The sequence below is a fragment of the Aquila chrysaetos genome, chromosome 8 (genome assembly GCF_900496995.4).
Source record: "Aquila chrysaetos chrysaetos chromosome 8, bAquChr1.4, whole genome shotgun sequence".
Classification (NCBI taxonomy): Eukaryota; Metazoa; Chordata; class Aves; order Accipitriformes; family Accipitridae; genus Aquila; species Aquila chrysaetos.
In genome coordinates, this window is record NC_044011.1 from 26,593,564 (window position 1) to 26,615,985 (window position 22,422).

The 22,422-nt window shown below is 40.8% G+C and overlaps 1 protein-coding gene across 12 annotated transcripts in view; it reads left to right on the forward strand.

Moving 5' to 3' along the window:
• Window positions 1-22,422, forward strand: part of EHBP1 (EH domain binding protein 1) — a 231,399-nt gene that overhangs the window by 16,365 nt on the left and 192,612 nt on the right. For all 12 annotated transcript variants that reach the window (XM_030021257.2, XM_030021255.1, XM_030021258.1 and 9 more), the window contains exon 3: window positions 16,676-16,733. In XM_030021257.2, the coding sequence (XP_029877117.1) occupies window positions 16,676-16,733 (58 nt within the window). The remainder of the gene's footprint in view (window positions 1-16,675; window positions 16,734-22,422) is intronic.

The following is a 22,422-nucleotide window of genomic DNA, read 5'->3' on the forward strand; positions in this document are numbered from 1 at the left end:
GGCTCTAAGTACATCCTTTCTGGATTGATGTTTCTAAAATATTTTGTCCAGTGGTGGCGATGATATTAGAAAATGACAATAACTAAGGACCAGGCTCCGCTTCAGTAGAGGTGATGGATGCCTGAAGCATGTAATTGCACTTGAAAGGCTACATGTTGGTTACTCCAGTGCAAAAAGTTCAGGGGACCTACACTGTTAGGTGTTGCAGGATTTCACTTGCAAATGTTGCGACAGTCTGCCTGACAGTTTGAACCAAAGTGCTTTAAAAGAGGTGTTTACATAGAAACTGGAGCACTAAATGAAGGAAGAGAACTTGTTAAGCTCTGTGAAGACTTTGGGGAATAAAACTGATAGGATGGAGCTCAGTTACAGCTCCCGCAAAGCTGTGGCTGCACAGCAAGATATAGGCTTATCATTACTGTGATATAATCAGAGCTGTTGGAATATTCTGCTTAAGCTTGTTGACTTCAATATATACATACACTGGCTGGATTAGAATTGTTGATCCTTTCTTCCCTCCCTTCCCCCGACTGCTGCAAAATTTGTTGTGATTTATTTTCTGCTTGGACTTTGGGTGATAGCTTTTTCTTTCCTATACATGCACAAAATCAGTCCCAAAGTCTAATGCTTGTGGAAAAGAGAATGTGAACATGGGCAGGGGGGGAAGTAACATTTTATTTCCTACCCTTAAAAAATGCCAAGAATTCTATGCAGTGTGTTTGTTGCACCAGCATATCTGTCCTGTGACTTATGGTGTAAGAAGAGATAGGGTAGCACATGAGACATTTGAAATATTTACGAGGCTAAACTGTGAGAACCGCTCTTGAGTTTGGTCAGAGACAGGCTAAACTCTTAACTCTGACTCTCCTGAGAGAAGCAAACCTCCATCACCCATTTCAGAATTGCCGGTCTAGTTTGTGGCTGATTCTTCAAGGCCAGGATTGTACAGAAATCAAGTGCTTCAAAGCCAGAAGAAAAATGTAGGTACCTGTTCTACGTCTGGTGCTGTTATTCATGTGATGAAGCTGGCAATGTGTCATCTTTACCTTATGGATATTTTCTCTTTGAATTGTTTGAACCTTTTTTACCCCCTTTGGGTGTTCCAGCTCTAAGGTCCCTGGGTGCATGTGATCCCTGTCATGTCTTAGGCGAGGTAAGAGGGGGAAGGGAGAGTATGGCTGAGGTGAAGAGGGAGCCTGCATTTGTCCTCAAACCCTGGGGTCGTTTGGACGTGGAGAGTTTCATTTATGTTAGGTAAAGTGGGAAGTGTCTGATGCAAGAGCTTGTCTATACTTTGGCCCTCCTGGCCCCAGTTTCTGCCCTGCCACTTTCTGCCATCCTGTTGCTGAGGAACATGCTTTATTTGTGGAATGGTGAAGGGCTGTCAGCCCCTTGGGAATAAGGTCTGCACAGGTTGGTCTGCTTGCCTCGAGGAAAGCTGGTGGTGTGTGCCTGCATGTGCTGCTGGGGATGGGCCACATGCATCAGAGGTGGCTCGGACACTCTGGATTTACTGTGCATCTTCACGGCAGGGTCTCTCATCTCAGAAGCTGGACATTGTAGAGGCAGAGCACCTGTAGGAGGTGTTGCACTACCTGGGCGTGAATGGAAGCACATCAGGTTCTGGCATATGCAGCTCCCATGGGGAATCCTGCCCCGCCCCTTTTGGGAAACTTAGATTTCTTTGCATTGTTCCAGCAATGTGAGGTGACGTTACAAAAGCCAAATGTCTGGCTCTGGTTTATGCTTTGACTTCATAATTTTCTCCAAAACACTTACTTTCATTGGCTTTGAAGTTTGAGGGTTTCAATGACCCAAAGCATCTTTGAACATTAACTGCATTGAAATGAATGAGTAAATTCACACCTCATTTGGTACTATATTGCTTGTCTGGCTGCAGAACAAACCAACCCAAATCCTGTATATGTTAAAACTGAGCACTAGCTTTCCAGCCAGAGCAGTGAGAAATAAGAGCCCTGACTCGCCTGCAGTGAAAGGGGTTAAAGGCCCTAGTCTACTAGGTTGCCTGTCTGCCTTCAGTGCTGAGGACAGAAGTTACGCTTCCCCCGGCAAGGGCTTTGGCGAAGAAAAGTGGCTGAGAAGGCATTGGTACTGTGTGGCTGAGAAGGCATTGGTACTGCATGGGGTAACGTGTTAAACAACAAGAGCTAGATATGCCAGCACTCACCTGTCAAAGCTCAAGAGACAAGGTTAAATTAACAGATCAAGCTGAGATAAGTGTTTTGTGTAAGGTCTTGTCTGTGCTCAGAAACTGGAAAAGTTAAGGAAAGCTGACTTAAAGCATGAAGTACATAAATAAAACCATGCTGAACTCTCCTGTGAATGCACTCATTCAGGAGATATGCTCTTCACTGTGGTAGCCCGGTGATCTTAATTTTCCTGAGCGTTCCTCTGCGGGCCTGCCCGTCCCTTTGAGGCGTGTGTACTGCCAGAGAGTGGGCATGCACATGTGTGTGCAGTGCTGGCCCTGCCAAGGCTGATGTTCCATCTGAGTGCTCCAGAAGTAAATATGTTAAAATATTGCAGGCTTCAACTTTTGAGCCTTGTTTGTTTTAAAGATGAAAAGTGCATTTTATGTCAAATATGCTGAAATATGTGGAAAATCTTATTTTGCAGAATCCAGGGAGTTTGTGTGCCCACGCATCTGTATTGTCCGTGTTGATGACTCTGCACATAACTGGTTTTCCCCCTCAGTGCTCTGTGTGAACTCTGCACAGCTAAAATTGATTCCCATTCCCTTGATGGTTAGTTTACAGAGTGGATTTTATTCATTAGGCTTCTTTGACCCTAACTAGGCAAATGTATTAAAACTCCAATTTGAAATTTAATCATTTACAGTAACTTATCTTCATTTCATTTACTGTAATACTCTTCTAGAAGCTTGAAATTAAAATTTTTCGTCCTGTTTATCCTCACGTAGTGCCAGATCCTGTAGCACTTAATCTGGTAGGAGGTTTTTGCCTTTCACTGTGAGGACACCGTTCTTGACTTGGCACAACTAAGTGTTGCAGTAAGTTTGAGAGGCTTTGTCTTTTACTTTGAGTGGATGGCTCTCAGCACTTTGCAAGATTAAGAGTGTATTTTGCTCCAGGAACCAGCCTAGCCTCCCTTTTTATTCACCTTTCTGCTTCCAAGGAGAACTGCTTTTTACACCAGACACATTTGTATTTACAGATAAAAAAATTTTAAATTAGAGTAAAATTGAAATCTAGGGTGAGACAAAATTACTTAATCTTTTAAGCTGTGTGCTCTATGGGATAGAGGGGCTCTGTCTCTTTATCCCTTTGCCTCATTTAATGGTACAAGACTGGAATCCAGCCTGCAAGACATCAAATCCACTTAATAAAAAATCTGGACAGCGTCCAGGATTCTCTTCTATGGCTGCAGATGTTACTTTACAACTACCCCATGCTAAGATCCATCAGCTAACTAAAACAGCCATTAGGCTAAAACACAATCAGGCATTTCACTATAGGACGGAGAGGGTATGGGTTCTGTCTGTTTTAAGTTGACAGAAAATACCAACCATGGCAGCACAGTAAGAAGGGAGAGGGCAGCATGGTAGCCAGCGTAGTGACCATGTTTAGTCTCCAGTTACAAACTTGGTGCATGATGGGTAGCAAAAGGCCTGAACTTAAGACTTTGAAACAGTTGATAGTGGTGGTATCTATATGTCTTCATTGGCAATGTAAGCAAAGAAAGGACAGTGTTCATTTTTAACAGTTTATATCTCAAAAAAATTCTGGGAATGCAAATGACCTTTTGTACCTCGAGGAGTGCCCTCCTGTTGAATGTTAGTAACCAGCTGTAAGCTTTTCAAAGGAGAGTAGGTACAGCTCAGTGTACTGAAAAAAAATGTGAAGGACCACTACTCTTAGTTTCTTCTGTAGGGATGCCAAGCCAAAGGGCTGACCTAGCTCTGAGGGCTCTGTTTGTAGGAGCATCTGACTTGTGTGAAAGCTAGATCAGGTTGTAACAGAAAAATATCATATAGGAAGATTGTTTAAAAAAATAAAAACCACAAACAAACAAGAATGGCTGGCTGAAAGATGTAATTTCTTTGTGCATTTTCAGCATCAGCATGAATTCAGCTATACTGTAGGTTCTGTATGTTTGTTTTTTTAAATCGAAACCTGTGCTTTAAAACAGTCATATTAAATATGCTATTAGTTTCCAGCTTAGCTGATCTTGAAATAATTAGTTACAATTCTCGTTTCAGATTGCTGTTTGTGAGATGCCCAACAGCAGTTATTAGCAAAACCTGTTTAGATCCTTAGTTGTTGGTGGGTTTAGGGTTTTTTGACCTTGAAATAGAAATATTTCATCAATTGTATTGCAAATTAGGAAGTTTGGTACTTTCAAAATACTTTCCAATACTTAAAAGCTGTAAGATCATATTTTTACATTTCAAAATAGAAATAGAGGTCTTCCAGTTAGGAAGTTTTTTTGCTTTTTTGTTTTGTTTACAATATCCAGCCCCTAGTGTTGGCAGGAGGTTTTGCTTGGTCTCTTGAGTATCCATGAGTTAACATGCATTTTTTTCTTAGCCAGTACTTGCTGCTGGGTATGAGCCAGGGGTGTGACTTTGAGGGCATTAATTAAAAGACTTGGTCAGTTTAGCTTCCTAAAAATGATACACATTTTTAGACTTTGTATGTACAATTCTAGGGGAAGAATTGGTGATCTCTAAATAGAAATAAACAGTGTTGCTTTTGAGATTGACTTCTGTAATCAGAGGTCTTAACTTCTGTTTCAGGAGGCAGCTTGGAAGCAATGTAACAACTTAATTAAACAGATTGAGCAGGAAGAGGAGGAGTTGTTCTAATTTTGCAGTCTTTGGAACAGTTATTTAGCTGTAAATACTGATCAAATAATTTATCTTCTTATGGCCATACCTCCATCTTAAAGCAGTTCTCAAAAGGCTACCAACATGAAATGGGGCGTCTCATGGGAAACGGTAGTGGCAGTTTTGAACGGCCTACACAAGTTCCTTGGAAACCATATGCAAAAATTTTGTAACTCTGGTAATTAATGGTTTTATTTCTTAACATGCAAGAAAATCATAGCTTTAGTTTTGGAAACCACCCATGTATAGCTTGCTGCTGCAAAATTTATCACGTTGGCTTATTCTCATGTTTCACATTTTGAAGGTCTCATTAAGCTTGGAGAAGACGAGGTAGGCTTTGGGGCTTTTTGTTTTGCTTAGTGTGCAAGCGTGTGACTTTGGTATCCAACTTTAAATGCAAGGTTCCCATGTTTCCCTGTGGTGCTTTGATGCTGTGGCTGCTTCAGAGATTTCCAGTAACTGGTGCATTATTGCACTTGGTAAAATCTTCTAGTTTTGTGCCTCTGAAGGGTGGCAGGAAGGTGTGTTACTTCCACTGGTGCCCCAGCTATTGAGAAGAGGAGGAGTATTCCTCCTGGTAACCAGGTGCTTTGCTGGTGATTTGTAATCCTGTGGTTGGTCAAAGAGCCGAGGTGATGCCAGAATCAGAGCTGAGAAAGCACTTCAGGATCTCATCTTTCAATGCCCTCCTTCCCCGAAAGTGAGTTCATACTTCTTGATACCATATCTGTTATGGCTGTGGCAGAGAGCACCTGGCAGTATTTGCAAAGTTTGGTATCCTGGGCAGAGACGGGAAAGGAGCTAGCACAGCATGTCATGTTTTCACTTCCCTCCTTCCCCCCACCTCCCCCTTTTTTTTTCCTCTTTGTGATATTAATTTGCAAAAGTGAAAGGAGGCTGCTGGCAGATGAAGAACCTTTAATTGGAGAGCTCATTGTAGGTGGGCCAGGAGTGCCCATGTCTCAGAACAAATGCTGGTTAATTTAGGGCTCACTAAAGTCATCATTTAGAAAATGAAGTCTAAGTTTGTATCATACCAGCCCTTCCACGCTGCTCCCTGTATGGACACAGAGTACCATAGATCTACCCCTTAGCTTACTATATACTTGTGTTGTGCTACCCAGTGTTAGGCTACAAGCTTCCTTGCAGTGTAAATCAAGAGTTTGCACTGTCTTTATAGCTTCAAGCATATATTCAAGCTTTTCAAACTTTCCAGTATTGAAGAAGCAGACTACTGTGTGTCTTAGCACTCATTTTGCTCTTCGTAGCTATCAGCCTTTTTAATTAAAAACACTAATTACTGTATAAGCATCTCAGTCCCATAATCCAGGCACCTGAGGTAGTGATATGAACTTTCTCTTTAGACAAACCGTTCAAGCTGGTACCATTCTGCGTTTGCTACACCCACTCAGAAACGTTTAGTTTGTTCACAATTTCTGTGCATCTTCAAAAGATAGAAGTTGCTTTGTGTAATCCAAAACATGGCCTTAAGAAACAAAAACAAACACGAAAACCCTGGTGTAGTTGGTTTGGAAGGGAGCTTTAAAAGATGTACGGCGCCAGATTCTCCTATGCCTGCCCATGCTGAACTGTAATCTTCTTCAGGATGAGTCCATGGATTGCAAGGAGAGGAGGAGAATGGAGGCATTTTAACGCACTGTCACTTCTGAGACTTGCTTTGTCCAAGTCCTAACGTGGATGTTGGAATCTCCATGGAACAGAAGTCAAAACCTTTGTTCTGGTATCTGTGTGTGAATGTGACACTCGCCCAGGCAGTAAGAACAGCAAAGATCATCCTCTTTAATTGCTCATAGTAGGCTATGCAGAATTTCTTAAATCCATTTTAGACAAATTGGAGGAAGAAGATTCTGTTGTGAATAGTTCAGTTTTCTAACACTGTGGTTTTAGTGAAAGATACACACTTTTCTTCTGTTCTGCAGGAATTGCAGAAAAAATAGATTTTTTTTTTCTCTACTGTTTCCAGATTGAAAAACAGAAGGACCTTCTGTTTGAATGCTATTTGAGAAAAAAAAAATTATGCAAAATGGAATAGGATCTGTTTTGTAATGGGGTCTTATTAAAATTGACAGTGATGTGCTGAGAAGCCTCTTGCATATTTTTAGTACAGAAATACATTGTTTGATGCAGGCATTTGTTTTTGATAGGTTGAAGCTACATTTCAGGCAGCGTTTGTCAGTCAAAGAATTTTATTTTAGCTATGCTTTTTGCACTTTTTATTGTGAGAATACATCTAACATTCACATTTGTAGTGCTTCAGAATAAGAAGGGCTAACAAAATAGTTTAAGGTATCCTCAGTAATGCACATACATTGTTGTACAGAGATATTATCTTTGGTCTATAGGTAGAGGTATAGGTAGGTCATGGAGCATGACTAAAATCAAAGGGAGGGTTGATGCTGCTCAGTGTCTGTCTGAAAATTTTCTGAAGGCTGTATAGTCAGTGTGGGTGGGAGCTGGAATTTGAATTCAAAATTCCTGGTTTACTTGGTCAAGTTTGCTAAAACTGTGTTTCCCTGATTCTTGTCACTAATCTGTTTTATTGTTTTACACCACAGTGAACATGGACATCCATGAAGAGAGGGGCAGATAATGCCGATCACTTGTGTCTGCTTAAGGAAGTGTGGGATGTGGAGGCTGGGTGCACGGAGGTCTGCATTCAGCACTTGGGTTTCATAGAAGATAGATGGTCTAGCACTTCACCTTCTTAAACCAGCTTTCAAATGCACTGTTACGTATGAGATGAAAATGAGCTTGATTTCTAACTAGTTTGTGTTTATTCACTTGGCAGTTGTCAGGCCCCAGCTCTGTAAGGAAGAAGATCAGAGTAGCGAGTTCACCACGGGTCAGGACTGGGTGGACTGTGCAAGCAGGTTTGCGTAGCGCCTGCTCTTGCCATGTGCAGCTCGGGAGGAGCAACCTACCAACTCTAAACTGAAAGCGTTTTTTAAAAAACTTTGATTCATTATTGTTAAAATGTAGATGACTAAATATTCTGAAAAAAGAACATAAAAAGGAAGATCGTGCGTCTGAGAAAGATCTGACTCATGGTAGCCTCCTGTGAACTTTCCACTATAAAGCAACATGCTCCGCTCTTTCCATTTAAGGTTTGTCTGAATGGCTCCATTAGCCTGTACTCCTCCCTGCCAGTTAGCCTGAGCTCCTGCTAGCCACGCACAAAAACCTGACCTGAATTTAGTGATGTTCTAATGCTCTGAACTTACTTGACCGGGAAGGTTGGAATTACAAGCAAGCTTTTAGGTGGCCTTAAGCAGCTCTTGTTTTCTGTAGGAATTGTTTGTTATGGAGTATTGGGAGGTATTTCTAAGCTCTGGTGTGGTAGGATGTGTAGTGTAAACACGTGAACTAAGCATTGCTGGAGTAAATGTCTGCCTAAGGGAAATGTCTATGATTATAGCAGAGTGAGATAAGATATCCACTTGGTCCTTCTGGTGCAGTACTCTTAACCCCTCCTTGGGACAAGCAAGGCTAAATTGGACCAGGCAAAGAAAGCTTCTACATGGAGGGCAGCTGGATGTAATGTAAAATTCAGGGCCTAGTCGACAAATCCTCCTGTTACTGCCAAAAGGACGTTAAAGAACACAATTTCTGAAGACTAGGGTCAGTTTGTGTATTCTGCAATATAAAATTCTGTTGCAAAAAACTTTAAGAAAAGATTTGCTAGATAGTCCTGTTGAGATTGTTTTGCTTAAGATTCTTTGCTGCAATAACTCCTTGAAAAATGAAGCTGAATCTGCCCTTGTCGGCTGTTCTGAATAATGGATGAACTTGGCCTTTGTTTAATCCGGCTCATTCTGCAAACTTCGTTTGTGTTTGGTTTAAGAAAACCAAGTCATCAGCAGTACATGCTACACATTCCACGCTCAGCCTCGCAAATAGATGCTGTGCAGATTCAGTAGGTATGACTGCACTTGTAAAATAGTTGTAGTGTCTTGCTTTGTCCCTTTTTTGTTTAAACCAAGCAAAGCCAGACTAGAGCGTCTTTTGAAAAGCAAAGCATAATCTTGAGACTTAAGTCTTGCTGGGGCCAGTCCGTTTAGCTGCAGATGTATTAAAAAACCATAAAATTCAGTTCACAGGGAAAATCCTGGTCTTTTGAGAGCTTGTGTAGTCTTGGAAAAAAAAAAAAAAAAGAGACCTCTGGTGGGAAGAAATGAAGGAGGAATTTTCTGTGTTAAGCCTACAAAGTGAAGATGCAGAAGTGGAGGGATCTCAGCTATGGTGTCTTCTTGCTGTGCCTGTTTTAAAGGTTTCTCTTTTGAAATTTCCCAGCCTTGCCAAGACTACTGGATGGTTGCAGTGAGGGAAGAACAAGCTTTGTCTTATTTTAGGGGCTTGATGCATATTCCGCAATAAGTTAGGTTGGGAGACTGCTGTTTTGATTCAGATAGTCTGACATGGTAATGCTGTGACATGGTTCAGAAGTCTGTTCAAAGGCCTTATGCAGGAGTCCGCAGTGAAGTGGGAGCAGACAGGCTAGGCCAGGTGAACATGTCAGCCATCCTACCTTAATTTGCTGGTGGATATGTCCTGGCATCTTGTATAACTACGCTGAATGATGTCTGGGTACAGAGTGTTTTGAATACCCTTAACTTCCACCATGGAAGTTAAGGGGAGGTGGGGCAGAAAACCCCAAACCCCTTCTTAAAATTGCAAAGCTTCATCTCGTAATTGTACTTCATCTTATAATTAGCTCAGATGGGTTTTATCTGCATGGTGTTTTATTTTCTTCTTAATGTTTCTGTTTTTTGCAATCAGTGCTGTACCTTCACTCAGCAAGAGGGCTCATTTGACAAATGCATCAACACATGACATCATTCTTACCAGCGTCTCTAGGCCTGTTTAAAGCATCGGTGGTGACTTGACTGCACTTCCTGGAGTTGTAGGCAGCTGTGGAATTTCATTGATCATGACCAACAGGAAATTCTGAAGGAGAAAAACCTTAGTACAAGGCTCATGAAAGGCCATGATTAGTTCCTTGGCATAGTGTAGGTCCCAGTGCAGAAGACTACACTGCAAAGAGAGCTTTTCAAAGTAATTATCTGTAAAATGAGGAAAAGTAATGTTCATCCCAAATTAATGGTGGTATAGAACTGATCACATTTATTTTTGAGAAACCATTAGAGAGCCTTGATAGCATTCCAGCAGTTGTGTAGAAAGCTGTGTGCTCGTGGGGAGGGAGGATTGGTTCATAATGAAAACCTTGCACATCATGCTGGCATGCCCAATGCAGAGGGGACAAAAGGTTATTTAAAAAAAAAAAAAATTCTTATCAGAAGTACTTTGACATTAGTCTTCCAGTAATTATTTTTATCCTTCAATAGGTGCATCTGCATGCTATTGTGCTAACACTGCTGCTTCTCTTGTTAATTATACTCCTTTAAGCTTGCTTCACAAGAGTAATCTAGCAGCCCATAATAATTAATGCAGTTCATATCAAACACAGTAAGAATAAAACAAGCTCAACTGGAAAAAAAAAAAAGGGGGGGTGGGAGAAGGCAAAACCTGACACTTGAGCATTTTGATGCCAAAACAAACATGCAGGCTGTAGTGTGTCTGTGTACATACAAAAAAGGTACCTTGTGCATTACAGGCATTTAAAGGTTATTGAATGTTATTAAATTTAATGATGCCTTGTTATAAACAAATACTGTTACCTATTTTCTCTCCTTTCACCAAAAGGTTGTTAGTAATTGGTCTTCCATTGGCTTCAGTGGCCATAATTAAAGTTAAGTGCATTTGCAATTCTTTCCAACAACAGATTCTAAACATAAGTCTTTTACAGTTTGTTTTGTTTTGTTTTGTTTTTTATCAAATGGTAAGTTTGGTGGAGAGATAGGTCCTGCTTAATGTTATCTGCTTCTGCTAAAAGGTTTACAAAACAAGAGCTAACAGGAGACTGATACCTTTTATGTCCTTCTTTCACAAATGATATTTGGAGAGTTCTGTAATCAAAATATTGTGCAAATGTTTCCTGGAATGATCAAACCAAACCCCAGAAGACCTTGAATCTTGCACAACCTCCTTTTCAATCAGTGAAATTTGTGGCATATAAGGTGATGACCAGATGGCATAGTTTTTTCCAGCCTGGGGAATGTTTTTATTACTTTAATAGTTGTGGATATGGCAAAGTCTGGTTCCAGTATTTTATTTTATTTTATTTTTTAAATCAGTTGTTTCAATGGGAGAATTGAAGATACCGGAATCATGGCTTCTATCTGACAGGAACAGCAAGCATGGTTTTGAATTATAAATGTTTTATTAATCTGTATTTTAAATCTTATTTTAGTTACTTACTATGCAGGGCAGTGATGAAGCTCTTTTACTGAGCCACAAGCTTTGAAATCATAATCTTCCCTGCTTTGCTGAGTAAGTTTCACTTGCAAATAACTAAATAAGCTTACTACTATAAGTTGCCTTTCTTCAGGGATAGTTTCTTGTGAACCACACAAAAATGAGTAAACAGCAAATACAAGTTTATGGTAGGCTTTATAAAATACGATCTTTTGGATCAAAGCTGGATCCTTCAGCACCTGCCGCTGGGTCCCTGCCTTTCACAGTGGCAGTGTCTGATGCCCCAGTGCTGCTGGCTTCTTTCAGCTCCCCCTCCCAGGGGGCTGCTGCTGCTTTGGCAATGCTGCATACTGGCATGGGGTGAAATGCAAAGCACCACCAAGCCGATCGCGTTAGATTCCAGTACAGTATTAAATATTCCCACTGAAAGATTGGTGGTGTTGAATTGTACAGATTGAAGCAATTACTTGGCGTGGAGATGTAGCTGTTCAGCTAAAACCCAGTTCTTTCCCCCACTCCAACCCCATTGTTGTAGGGTTAGTGGTGTGTTATTCCTTACCTTAAACATACTGGCTTTGCTGGAGCTGAATAAGTGACTATCTAAAAGCTGGTGGGTTTAAACGAATAAGAAATGTTGTTTGTGCAGCACAGGAAACTAATTTTCTAAATTTTTTTTTATAGCTGACCATTAGTATTTGTTCAGTTTGCACCATTGTGCATTTTGTATTTGGAATGATCTCCGAGTTTACAGAGTAAACTTACAAAGGATACTAAAACCAGTGTTCAGCCTAATTCGTCAGAAGTTATTTTATTTGCTTTTATTGTTGGTTAATGAGCAGCCCAGCTTTATGATGTTGAAGGAGGGGAGAAGTCTGAAATGCTTTAAATGAGCAAACTGCATTATGTGGGTGTGGCCATTTCCTAGCACCGAGACATCACTAATAACCTTGAATGCAAATTTGCCGATTAAAGTATGAGCTGGGCTTTTTCTTCTAGAAGTGTATTGGCATATAAGAACAATGAACAGATTGTGGAAGAAAAGGTTGCTCTTGGCTTAATTTGTAAAACAGTTCTATGGAGATATTTTTAAATTGTTGGATTTGGGACTTTCTTGAAGAAAATCCCTTAGAAAAACTGCTGTTCTTTCTCTGTTGTTTCAGTTAAGCATGTGCTATGCTTAGTGGGGAAACTCATCCTTGGGAATATTTTCTTCTCTTCCCTTCTCTCCCCGTTCCATTTTGCTACATTTTCTGTCTCCATATTCTGGTAACCTTCCTTGTTTTGTTTTGGCGCAGTACCTCTGGATGTGGAGATACATACTTGAAGCTGAAGGAGCAAAGTATGCTTAGTACTTAACAAAATAAATATACTGGTGAAAGAGCCTAGGGGAACAATTGCTGCTCATGGTCTCCCATCAGCATGGCTTGGTCTTCTCAGTCTGAATTGAGACTCTAGTTGGCTTTTTCATTTTAGTGTATTTCTTTATATTGCTGGCAGAGGGAGTTCTTCAAAATAGGGAAATAAATCCAGGCTTGGTGATAACTGTGTGTGTATGTGATGCAGGCACAGTTCCTGCTGAAGAACTGTATTGAAGCACCAGCTGTCTCTGACAACCTGTGTAAAGCCAAGCAAGCAATGGCATGGTTTAAAATGAAATGAAAGAATTAGAATTAAATGTAAGGTCAGTTACCAACCTGGAACACATGCATACCAGTATCACAGGAGATGACTGTCATGTTTTACTGCCCATATCTGATTTTTTTTTTTTTTTTTTTTTTTTTCTGTCCACACTTGGAAGGATTTCTGCATTGAGGCTTGTCAACCACTGACAATTGTTTTATGCTACTTAGTTTTTCAGAATAACTGTGTTGTGTCTACATATAGCCTCTTCTTCACTCTTGTCTTTTCTTGAGGCATATGGCATAGCCATGCGTCTCTTCTAGAGTACCTCGTAATGAAAAATATCTGTGTTGCAGGAGTGCAGGTATGGATTCCTTTCTACATTGAATCGACTTGCTTCGGCACTGACGCTGACACTCCTCCTGTTTCCTCGCTTTGCTTTGCTGTCTTGCTTCTTTTGGCCCATTTGTTTGCACACGTATGTAACTGTTCTTGGGCCATCTCCACTGGGTGCTGGCCTCCTGGTTTAGATGTTGGCACCATGTGGAGCTGAGTGTTCTGCTTTACTTTTCCAGCTTGTGGCATGTTTCCCCCCTGGGAAGATTATCCAGTGCCATTGTAAGAAAAAATAACTTCTGATGCCAAGATAAATAAGACAAGATCAAAACAGATCTAGAGGGACAATGTGGTGTCACCATTACCTGAGCTGGAGCTGCAGGGAAGAAAGGGACCTGTGCAGGATCCTTCTTAGCCTCCCTCACAGGAACTCTGGAGAACTGAGTGCTCTTCTGATGAAAACGTGTGGAAATCTACTCTTGAAATCCATGTGTTGGAATTCAATGTTTTCATGATCTACTAAGTATACCATGAAGAATGTCTTTTTGTCTCTTGGGTGTTTCTGATAGCTGGTGTTCCTGTACACCTGAGCAGGCCAATGCCACGGCAAGTATAGCGGCTGGCTGTGCTGGCGAGAAGAAACAGGGAGGAGACATTCTGCTGAGCACTGTGTCCCTTTAGATGAGAGGGAGAAGAGGTGGAGAGCTGGTGGCAGTGTGGACTTGTGCTCTTAACCTCTGCAGGCGTTGTCCTGCCTTTTCCTACTGAAGCTCCTATTTGTGTGATTCCTGGGACACAGAGTCCCACTCTTGGAGGGAGGGTTGTCTTCAGTGTAACCACTGGTACTGCAGGAATGCATCTTCTTTTAACTTTTTTCTCTTTTTCTCCCCCCCCCCACCTTCCCCTGCTTTTGGCATTTTTTGTGCTCAGAGGCAAGCTTAGGATTGAATGAGTCAAGGTTAGATGAAATTTGGTTCACAAGCTAGTTTCTGAAATGGGAATAAGTCAGTTTAAAGTGCTAAGTCAAATAACTCTGGAAAAAATTGTTTATTGTAGGCATGGGTTTGGATTGCTTCGCTTCAAGGAAATTGCTTGGGGGTGTTTTTTTTTTCCTGGTGGCACAAACACAGCTCCCATCAAAGTGAATGGGGGTATGTGCCAACAGATGAGAACCTAACGCACCTGACACCAAGTGAGCAAAGAACTTTTGAAGTACAACAGTATGACCTCATTACTGAGCAAGATTTTGCAGGAGAAGCCACAAGCAGAGTGTCCTGGTTTCAGCTGGGATAGAGTTAATTTTCCTTCTAGTACCTGGTATAGTGTTATGTTTTGGATTTAGTATGAGAATAATGTTGATAACTTAGTTGTTGCTAAGTAGTGTTTATATACTAAGTCAAGGACTTTTCAGCTTCTCATGCCCAGCCAGCAAGAAGGCTGGAGGGGCACAAGAAGTTGGGAGGGGACACAGCCAGGACAGCTGACCCAAACTGGCCAAAGGGGTATTCCATACCATGTGACGTCATGCCCAGTATATAAACTGGGGGCAGTTTGCCTGGGGGGATCACTGCTTGGGAGCTAACTGGGCATTGCTTGGCAAGTGGTGAGCAACTGCATTATGCATCACTTGTTTTGTATATTCTAAGCCTTTTATTATTGTAATAATAATAATAAAAATTATTATTATTATTATTATTTTCTTCCTTTCTGTTCTATTAAACTGTTCTTATCTCAACCCCTGAGTCTTACTTTTTTCCCTGATTCTCTCCCCTATCCCACTGGGTGGAGGGGGAGTGAGCAAGTGGCTGTGTGGTGCTTAGTTTCTGGCTGGGGTTAAACCACGACGAGAGCCAACCTATAGTTTAGGTCACCTAAACAAGCCATAAGAGTGAATTTGCACAGTTAAATGCAGTAGGTTATTTCACTTTCAATTTATCCCAACCTGGAAATTAAAGGATATATTAAAGGAGTAAGGTGCAATACAGAATAGCAAATAAAGGCTTGTGTCTTAATTTCCTTTGCAGCATCTGCCTTTAACTCTGTTTTTCAGGAGAACTTTAGTTTGAGAGGGGGTTTCAATGTAAATCATAGGTGATGTATTAGTTTTATTGTAGCCTGCAGAAATTATGAACAGCTCAATGGGAAGGTATATAATACAGCAGCCAGCGCTTCCGTGCTTAGAATGACTATTAAACCAGTTGGGTTCTCATTTGAAAAGTTAGTTATGAAGTAAGTGGTCTCCCTGTGAGGAAAATACTGGGATAACAGTGTGAACACTGCTTTTTTTAATTCAGAATACTTGTGTGGATTTTTTGGGTGCATCTTTCAATAATGATTTGAGCGCATTGGATGTTACCAAGAAAAAGTCAAGATACGTTTTGTTTTTCCCCCCATGATTTTTTTTAAACATGAAACAGGGTTTGCTGTTGGCTTTAGAAACACAAGGATTCTTACACCAGTGTCTCAAAAATCCAAGCAGCAATTTTTTTCCAGGCAGAGTCACAGGTTTAGTGCTTTTAAGTGGAGATGTGAACTCCATTGAAAATCATTTGTGGGTGGATTTGCAGTCAGGCTTGTTGATGGAATTTGGGTCATCAGCCAGAAAACAAAGCTGGAATGGAGCGTCAGGAGCCTCCGGAAGAGGAGTTGTGGGTCTGGAAGTAGGACCAGAAGTGTGGCCATACAATGGGAAGTGTATCATGGGCCAAAAAAAGAAGCCTGGAAGTTAGGTCAATATCAAAAAAAACCACTGAGACAACTGTAAAACTAATAAGGTAGAAGTAATTGGGCTGTAACTATTAACCAAGAAATAAATTTTAAGAAATTTAAAGAGAAAATAATTTGTACTGGAAGTGTCCTTTGAGTTTTCCATGTACATTCATTACAAATACCAAATAAACAATTGCTTGGAGAGCCACACTGAGTTTCAGCATGTTTCTCCTTCTGAGTAAAAGTTGAGGAAGCACTGATTTATCTGTCCCTCGTCATCCAAGGAGATGTTGAGGAGTAATATAGGACTTGATTCTCTTGTTGTTTGAGGTATTCAAGTAGAAAAATAATCCTTTGGGGATGAAAAAGTGAAATTGCCTGTTTTCTTTGCTGCTTAGCGGTACCTTTTCAATATGTCTGCATAGGAATTCAAACTAGAGCTTGCACTGATGTTTATTTGGGGTACTGGATTGTTTCCAGGGTGTCTTTGAAGAGGCTGGATCCTGTTCTCTGCCCCATGGAAGAGTTTCTGCTCAGGTGTGCTGCTGGCTCTGGAGAGATGCCCACATGCAAGGAGAGCAGGAGGAGAACAATGACATTAGTGTGTGGATTGGAGGACAGCCATTTTCTATAAATACATGTTATTTTTCTTGTTAGATGACCAATGTTGAGAGTGGTTTTTAGATGAGCTATTTTTAAGAGATAATGTATCCACTAAGGATGTCATTATGTATTGCAAGAGTTTTAACATAAACTGTTTACATATTGATCTTGTTGTAAATTAAGCTGTTTCTTCCTTATCTTCAACAGGCAGCCAGATAAACTAGTGGTGGTTTGGACAAGAAGAAGCCGAAGAAAATCCTCTAAGGTTAGTTGATTGCTTAATAAGTCCCAATTTCAGTGACAAGAAGGGTCAGCTGTTTGAGGGACTGGTTTCTTGAGTGTGGGGAGCAGCCAAATAAATGAGAAATATTTTAATTGTGTTTCTTTTCAACTCAGTTTAGCCATAAAGTTCAGAATAAGAAGCTGTTGATAATGCTAATTTATGGAAACAGTTAACTCTGATTTCAGCTTTGGTTATTTGTTTAGCAGAACTGTATCATCATCAGTTCAATTTCAGTTATTAATTGCTAGACCTAATTAGAAAGGAGAATCTGTTTCACTACTAAAAGTGTATTAAACATAATAATAAAAAGAAGTAATAAAGAATCTGACATGACTGCAATAGGGAGATAAAGTCTGAATAAGAGGCTATTTCTCAACTAGAAAATACTACAAATCAAAAAGAATAAACGCAGGCTTTTTCAGCTAGTATTGTATATTTGAATTAAATGTTAACATTTTACTTCCACAAACGCTGTGAGGAAGCATGTGAATTTGTGTTTTATGGCTAATGACTTGGTAGCCTGAGGAAAGGGAAGCTCCAAGTGAAGTCTTTCTAGTATTTGGGTGTTCATAAAGTTTGTCTTGCGTGCGCTTGGGTTTTTTGATATGTAAAAGTTTGCAAGCAGAGTAGCCCTCTCTTCTGTGAGCTTCACCTTACTTTTCTTCCTGCAGTAAGAAATCTGAAAGCCTTATGAGATTACTGTCTCTTTGTTAAATGGTGCTCAGTTTGTCCAGACTGCTGAATTTTACTGCTCTGACAGTAAGATGTAGTTAGCCTCTGTGGAGCCTCCTTTGGGTCTGGGGTGAAGGGAAAGGTGAGACATTCTCTGTGTGTGGCTTGGTTTCCATAGAAAATGAAACCCACAACACTCCCCATTTACACTGAGATTGAAACAAATGGCAATCATTTCTAAACTTCTTCAGTGTCCAATATGACAATGTCTTGTATGGTATTGTATTATTGACTAATAAGAGTAAAATCTTTTGTCAATCCTAGCAGTCAGTTGTTGTTGCCCAGGGGAGCCTATTTCATGCATACAGCAGGCAAGCAAAGGTCTTTGAACACTGGTCGTATAGCAGGATTTCTTTTGTTGCCTTGTGCCCTCTGGTATAGGGCTGTCCCCCATCTGTCCAAAAGCTTGAGAAGGGCAACATGAATGAGCTGAGGAAAAGAAGTATCCTAACCACTGGGCAGGTTTGCAGGGGACAGGAGTGTGTGCTTGTTTCCTCCCTTCCCAGGACCATCTCCTCTTTGAGGTAACTCACCTGTACTTGCTCATTCCCTCTCCCCACAGCTGTTGTATCTCACCCTGGTAAGGCTTACGGCAAGTGGTCTGGACCAGAGGGGAAGTTTTGGAACTCAGCCTTTTAGTAATTCTTTAATTCAGTTAAATAGAGATGGTCTAAGCTCCTGGGTTTTTTGGCGTATGCATGTAACTCAAAATGATACTTCAAGAACTCTGGGATGGTGGAGAGAGGGCACCCATGATAGAGAAGATACCTTGAAATAATCATATGTTGAAGAACTTCAATGTTTAGAAAATGTGATACACGTTTTCCTACCTTACTCAGGAGAGACTTTGGAGTTCTTTTTACTGGTACTCCTCTTTTTCTGACTTATTTTTCTGATTGTCATGCATATTTGCTGTATTTTGTCTTTTAACTTGAGATCTAAACTATTTTAAGCTGTTTTACCTAAAGGCTGGTTACTGACTGAAAGTACTTGACTGCACAACCAAATGCCTGCTCCAGTGTGTGCATCCTAAATTCTGCTTCAGGGTATGAAAACCCAAAGCTGTTACCTGGTTAGTAAACAAGGGAGTGAACTTAGTCTGGCACATTTTCCAAGGTAGTTGCTCCTGTTCCATGTTCGTACTCTGCAGCAAAGCCAGTCAGACTATTCCTCTTTCATTGAAGGATAAACTATCTCAAGTTACCTTGAATTTAGAGCATGGTGTATATATATCTAGGCAGTAACTGCTGATGTATGGTGTCTGTTGTGGCTTACCCTATGATAACTTTTCTATCTTAGTTTCATTTAATTTCTGTAGAACAGACAAAGATAATATGGAACAGTAAATTTAATACTTACACAAGCATTGTAACCCTGAAAAGCTTGGTGAGAAGCAAGGTATTTTTGTCCATGAATGACTGGTTTGCTGAGATTCAGAATATGTTCAGAAACAGAAGCCCTAACAAAAGTCCAGCAGGGCTTTGTGAAGTGACGGTTTTCTGCCTGTGGTGTTATGGGCATGATGCTGTAGGCTTCAAGAGCAACATTTCACTGAGGCAAGAGAATTTTCTGACACTAGCTCAGCTTTTTGGGCTTGAAGTTTTTTCAGCTGGGCCATAAAGTTCCAGGATATGTCCTCCTGTGAGTGTCCTCTCTTTTGGTTACCAGGCAGTAGAAGCAACTTTTGGATAAACTGGCAGATTTACCTGAGACTCAGAAAAGTCTTTCACTAACTAATTAAGTCATGCTTAGTAAGATCCCACGAAGGTACTCTGAAAGTGGCTGAGTGGCCCTGAGGCATGGGCAGACGATAGAGTTAATTTTAAAGCTTAGGTAGTTGATATGATTTGAGCTGTTTTGGTCTAAGACTGTAGATCAATAAATGTTCTTGTTCTCTTAGTCATCCTGCCAGTAAAATACTTTATTCGACTTTTTTTTTTTCATCTAATTGCTTTCTTGGAAGCAAATCAAATGAATATTTCCTCGTATTTTATTTTTTGACAGACACTGGGCTCAGTGAGTACAAGGCATTAATAACTGTCTGTGTTCTTCAGCTTCTTTGAGAAGGAGGAAGAGAGGGATGAGGTCTTAACTTACTGTAAAGATGTTGTAAAGACTTCCTTGGAGGTTATGATTTCTGAACTTTTCCGATTGTTAGGGATAATGAGGGATATCCCTAACAGATAGTTTACCAACTTGCAGAATAGTTGAGGCTGGAGGATGTCTGGTCCAACCCCTCTGCTTAAGCAGGGCCACCTAGAGGTGATTGCCCAGGACTGTGTCCAGATAGCTTTTGAATATCTCCAAGGTGGGAGACACCACAGCCTCTCAGGGCTGTGCCAGGGCAACCAGTGCCAGTGCTTGGTCACCCTCACAGTGAAAAAGTGTTTCCTGATGTTCAGAGCGAACCTCCTGTTTCACTTTGTGCCCATTGCCTCTTGTCTTGTCATTGGGCACCACTGAGAAGAACTTGGCTCTGTCTTCTTTGTACCCTCCCTTCAGGTATTTATATACATTGATAAGATCCCCCTTCCTCTGAGCCTTGTCTTCTCCAGGCCAAACAGTCCCAGCTCTCTCAGCTTTTCCTCCTGTGAGAGATGATCCAGTCCCTTAAACATTTTTGTGGCCCTTTGCTGGACTCTCTCTAGTAGCTCCATGTCTCTCTTGTACTGGGAAAGTACAAGAGATATGTTAACCAAAAATGTGGTGCAACTTCGAAGATGGTATGATGGTGCTATGGACATATACTGGCACTGGCCTGCTTGACTAATGTAATCTTGAGATGCTGTTGAGCTGAAAGCTGAGTTCTTGATGTCCTTTGAAGCCCTTATTTTTGTGGTTTTCTATGATTTTGATATGCCTTTTGGCCCACATACTTTCTTTCCAAGTAAACTACAGTGGTCTCTTGGTTAGAAGAAATAATGAGAGACATCATGTGCAGGAGTCTGAATATTTTAGTTGTTACTATGGGAAACATAGGATAGGAGCTGTAGATATGTTAAATTATACTAAGTTTTAAAGTGTTGCAAATGAAAAGCAATAACTATTTAGAAAGGGCGTTTAAATGGCAGTCTGATGGATGGATACAGGACCATAAATGTATCCCACAGTTACTGACCTTAGTGCAGATTTAAGTTACTTATACCTCTATTCTGGGATCCCTTCTTTCTGGGCAAGTCTGATTTCGATGCTTTTCAAGGGGTGTGTCAAGACAAGATGGCTCTGTATGGTTTGGGATCTTCATTGTGTGTGCCAGGAGTTTACAGAAAATGGTGATTTGCAGCTTTGCTGTGTTTGGCAGAATTACTCAGCAATCCTAGAACCAAAATGAACTTTCAGCTTGGGGAGGGAGGGAAGTCACCTATCTGCTGGTGCAAATGTTGTTTTCATCACAATCAGGTAGGTGAGGCTTGCTACCTCATTTAGATGGTTATCAGCATCCATAGTTTACAGAAGGTACAGAAGGTGGAGCTTGTAGCAGTGGACTTGCTTAATTCTTCTTCTTCTGTACCCTGTCAATGCTAGCATGTTGTCCCCAGGTTTTCAGGCCCTGGGCTTTTGGACTTTTTTTTTTTTTTTTTTTTTTTTTTTTTTTTTTTTTTTTTTTTTTTTGAGGGGGGGGGAATGTCTTTGTTCTACTGTACAACAAGGGAAAAATGTGTTGTAAATATGTTTACCTTCATTTCACTGAGATGCTCTCGCATTTCCAGGCTTTGAACTAAGAAATTTCAATTTGAAAAGAGATGTTGCCATGATGTCAAGGAGGTAGTGTCTGCTATTCCTGTGAACACATACAGGCTTATGGTTGAATTATACACCTCTGAAGAATCAAATTTGCACTTGCTTCTGAGAACCTGACAGAATTATTCTTCAAAGATCCTTTTTGTATCAAAGCAGAAGGAAGGTGCCTTGGCTGTGATTTCAGCACTTCTGCTGCAGGTTTATCAAAAACTGTTTAAACACAGAGGAGAAGGAACAATGTTGGGAACAGGGAAAAGACTTGAACGCTAAGAGCAGAGCCAAGAGAAGCAGAGGGACAAGGAATAAAAAGGATCTATATGTAGGGAGTAAAAAGGATCCCTTGTTGTCCACAACAGCAGCCCATCCAGCCTTTTTTCAAGGATATGCCATCAATAAAGCAGCAGTTGGGTCATCTGTTTTGCTGTCCTTGGCAATCTGTTGCCTTTTCTGGCTACCTCATTGCCTAGTGCTAGCCCTGCCTGTCACTACCAGCTTCTTCACTGACTGGAGTTATAAAGGCATGTTGTGACTCTGACATGCCAATGACTGCCTGGGACCAGCACAGTTCAGTAATGGCACTCCTGGGGCTTCTTGGTTTGTTAGTAAAGTAAGGAAATCATATTGGGTTGCAAATGTAAGCAGTCAAAATTAGGATGAGTCATTCTAATGGTTGGTCTGTACCATTTTAGGCATATGGTATAGTCTTTAATAAGGCAATTGCAAATTGTTTTCCTACAGCGTTGCTGCCTCGTTGAGCAGACAGTAGTTAGGGAGAACAAGAGGACTGAGTTTGCTCACTGAGTGAGCAAAACAGCTTAAGTGATAAAGAAGTTGGAGGGTGTTTGTTAAAGAAGGTATAGGATATGAGCAGAAAAGAGTGCCTCGCTGTTATGTGGTTAAATGCTGCCTTGGGGAGTTCAGTTTGGTCCCATCCTCATCTACAAAGTTCCTGACTGAGGCTAGATAGAATATTACAGCTAGATTTGATGTATCTTTACATTTTGTGGGTGTTTGGGGCATGGAGACTGACTTGCAGCGGTGTTGAGCAGCCATCCTTACAGTTGAAGTGAAAAACATCTGCTTTGGAAGACAAAACAAAAGGTTGTTTCATGCTGGATCCCTATAAAGTAAGGTCATTGCTGATTTAAGAAGACACTGCCAAATTGGTGGAAACTGGCTATTCTTTCGCTGCTTGTAA